This window comes from Brassica oleracea, unplaced genomic scaffold (assembly GCF_000695525.1).
Source record: "Brassica oleracea var. oleracea cultivar TO1000 unplaced genomic scaffold, BOL UnpScaffold02842, whole genome shotgun sequence".
Lineage (NCBI taxonomy): Eukaryota > Viridiplantae > Streptophyta > Magnoliopsida > Brassicales > Brassicaceae > Brassica > Brassica oleracea.
This window is the reverse complement of record NW_013619370.1, coordinates 1-1,446: the sequence shown is the minus strand read 5'-3', so window position 1 is coordinate 1,446 and position 1,446 is coordinate 1. Positions and strand designations below refer to the sequence as shown.

The following is a 1,446-nucleotide window of genomic DNA, read 5'->3' as shown; positions in this document are numbered from 1 at the left end:
ATTTTTTTTTTTTTTTTTTTTTTGAACACTACCAAAAGGTACGATATTTCTCCTTTTTCGTGTTTCTAGTCCATTTTATTTCTCTGTGTTTGAGTTAATGTGTTTCTAAGTTTGATGACTTTTAGTTTCAGATCCTTTAGTGAATTGTTTATGAGTTTTGGGTTTTTGATGTTGACTGTCCTCATTGTTAACTTTGAGGAAGATATAATAGGTCACTGGATCATCGACTTTCCATTGTGTCATGTTATCCTGGTGTTGTGTCTAAACATGGAAATGTAATAATAATATCTGAGATTTCCTCTTTTGTTCTCGCTTTCAGTTCAGTCAAGAGTTGGAAATGGAAGGGACTGTGTTCACGCCTTGTTTGGAAGGAATGAAGCATGTCAAATCTGAACAAGGCGAGATGCTTACTATGCCTTTTCTTGACCTCTGCAAGACCCTCTTCCCTGTTTTAGGTAACGAAAGGATTATACTTTTCTGCTCTCTAAATGCTTCCGAATGGCGATTCTGACATTTTTGGATGATTGTTCATTGTTCTTCAGCAATATAAGCTCACGTGTATATCTTGTTCTGTTTACTTTTTAGTTGACTTCATTTATTTTTTTGGTTTCTGTTTTCCCAGATAAGTTTGGAGCTGCTATGACTATCGTGAAATCTGACATTAGTGGCAACATAACGGTAAAGTTTTGATACGTGACTATCGTTAGATAGATTAGTATATTTTACATTAAAAGTTTTGGTAATTTCTATTTAATAATTGGTTTTGAAGTTTTATTTTTTCTGTATTAGTATAAGAGGTTTCAGTATTCTATAAAGTTGTATTCCTATATATGGGTTTCATATGATTAATAATATACAAGCTTCAAGAATTAACTTAATCTCTAAGATAGATTATGTTAAAAGGAATTAAGCTTTTTGTTCATATCAAGTTCTCTTCTAGTTTCCATGATTTTGGTAATCATAGATCACAAATCCGTTTAGCATGCGTAGTACAAACCATTGGTAAAAGTGCATTGTCTCAGTTCTTACTCTTCTGACCTAGTAATGTGTAACTCTGATGTAGAGAAAATGTCCTGTACCTGCGTCACGACCTCTGTACATTGGATTGTTGTTTTACAATATAAAATTGTTTGTCTGTCTCTTCTGTAGAGGTTGGAGAAGAACTACTTGTCTGATCCAGAAAAGTACAAGTACTTGTACACCATTGTTCAAGGTGAAATTGAGTCAGGGACAGCAAAAGGATCGTCTAGTTGTACCAATGGTCTTCTCTGGTTAACCAGGTAAACAATATCGGCATGTAAACACAATACACACTTTTCTTACGAAAATGATTGCTTCTCAGAAACAGATAAACATATATTGATTCTTTCAGGGCAATGGATTTCTTAGTGGAGTTATGCCGCAACTTGGTAGCACATCAAGACTGGTCAATGTCACAAGCTTGTG

General features: G+C 34.2%; 1 protein-coding gene across 1 annotated transcript; it reads left to right on the top strand.

Annotated features, from left to right (window-relative positions):
- Positions 1-92: 92 nt before the first annotated feature.
- LOC106321751 (glycolipid transfer protein 1-like) lies at positions 93-1,442 on the top strand (the record flags this gene model as incomplete). The annotated part of the gene is made up of 4 exons (XM_013759992.1): positions 93-455; positions 623-678; positions 1,150-1,280; positions 1,373-1,442. Coding segments are annotated over exons 1-4 (375 nt in total), but the record flags the coding sequence as incomplete, so codon positions are not given.
- Between the last annotated feature and the right edge of the window lie 4 nt (positions 1,443-1,446).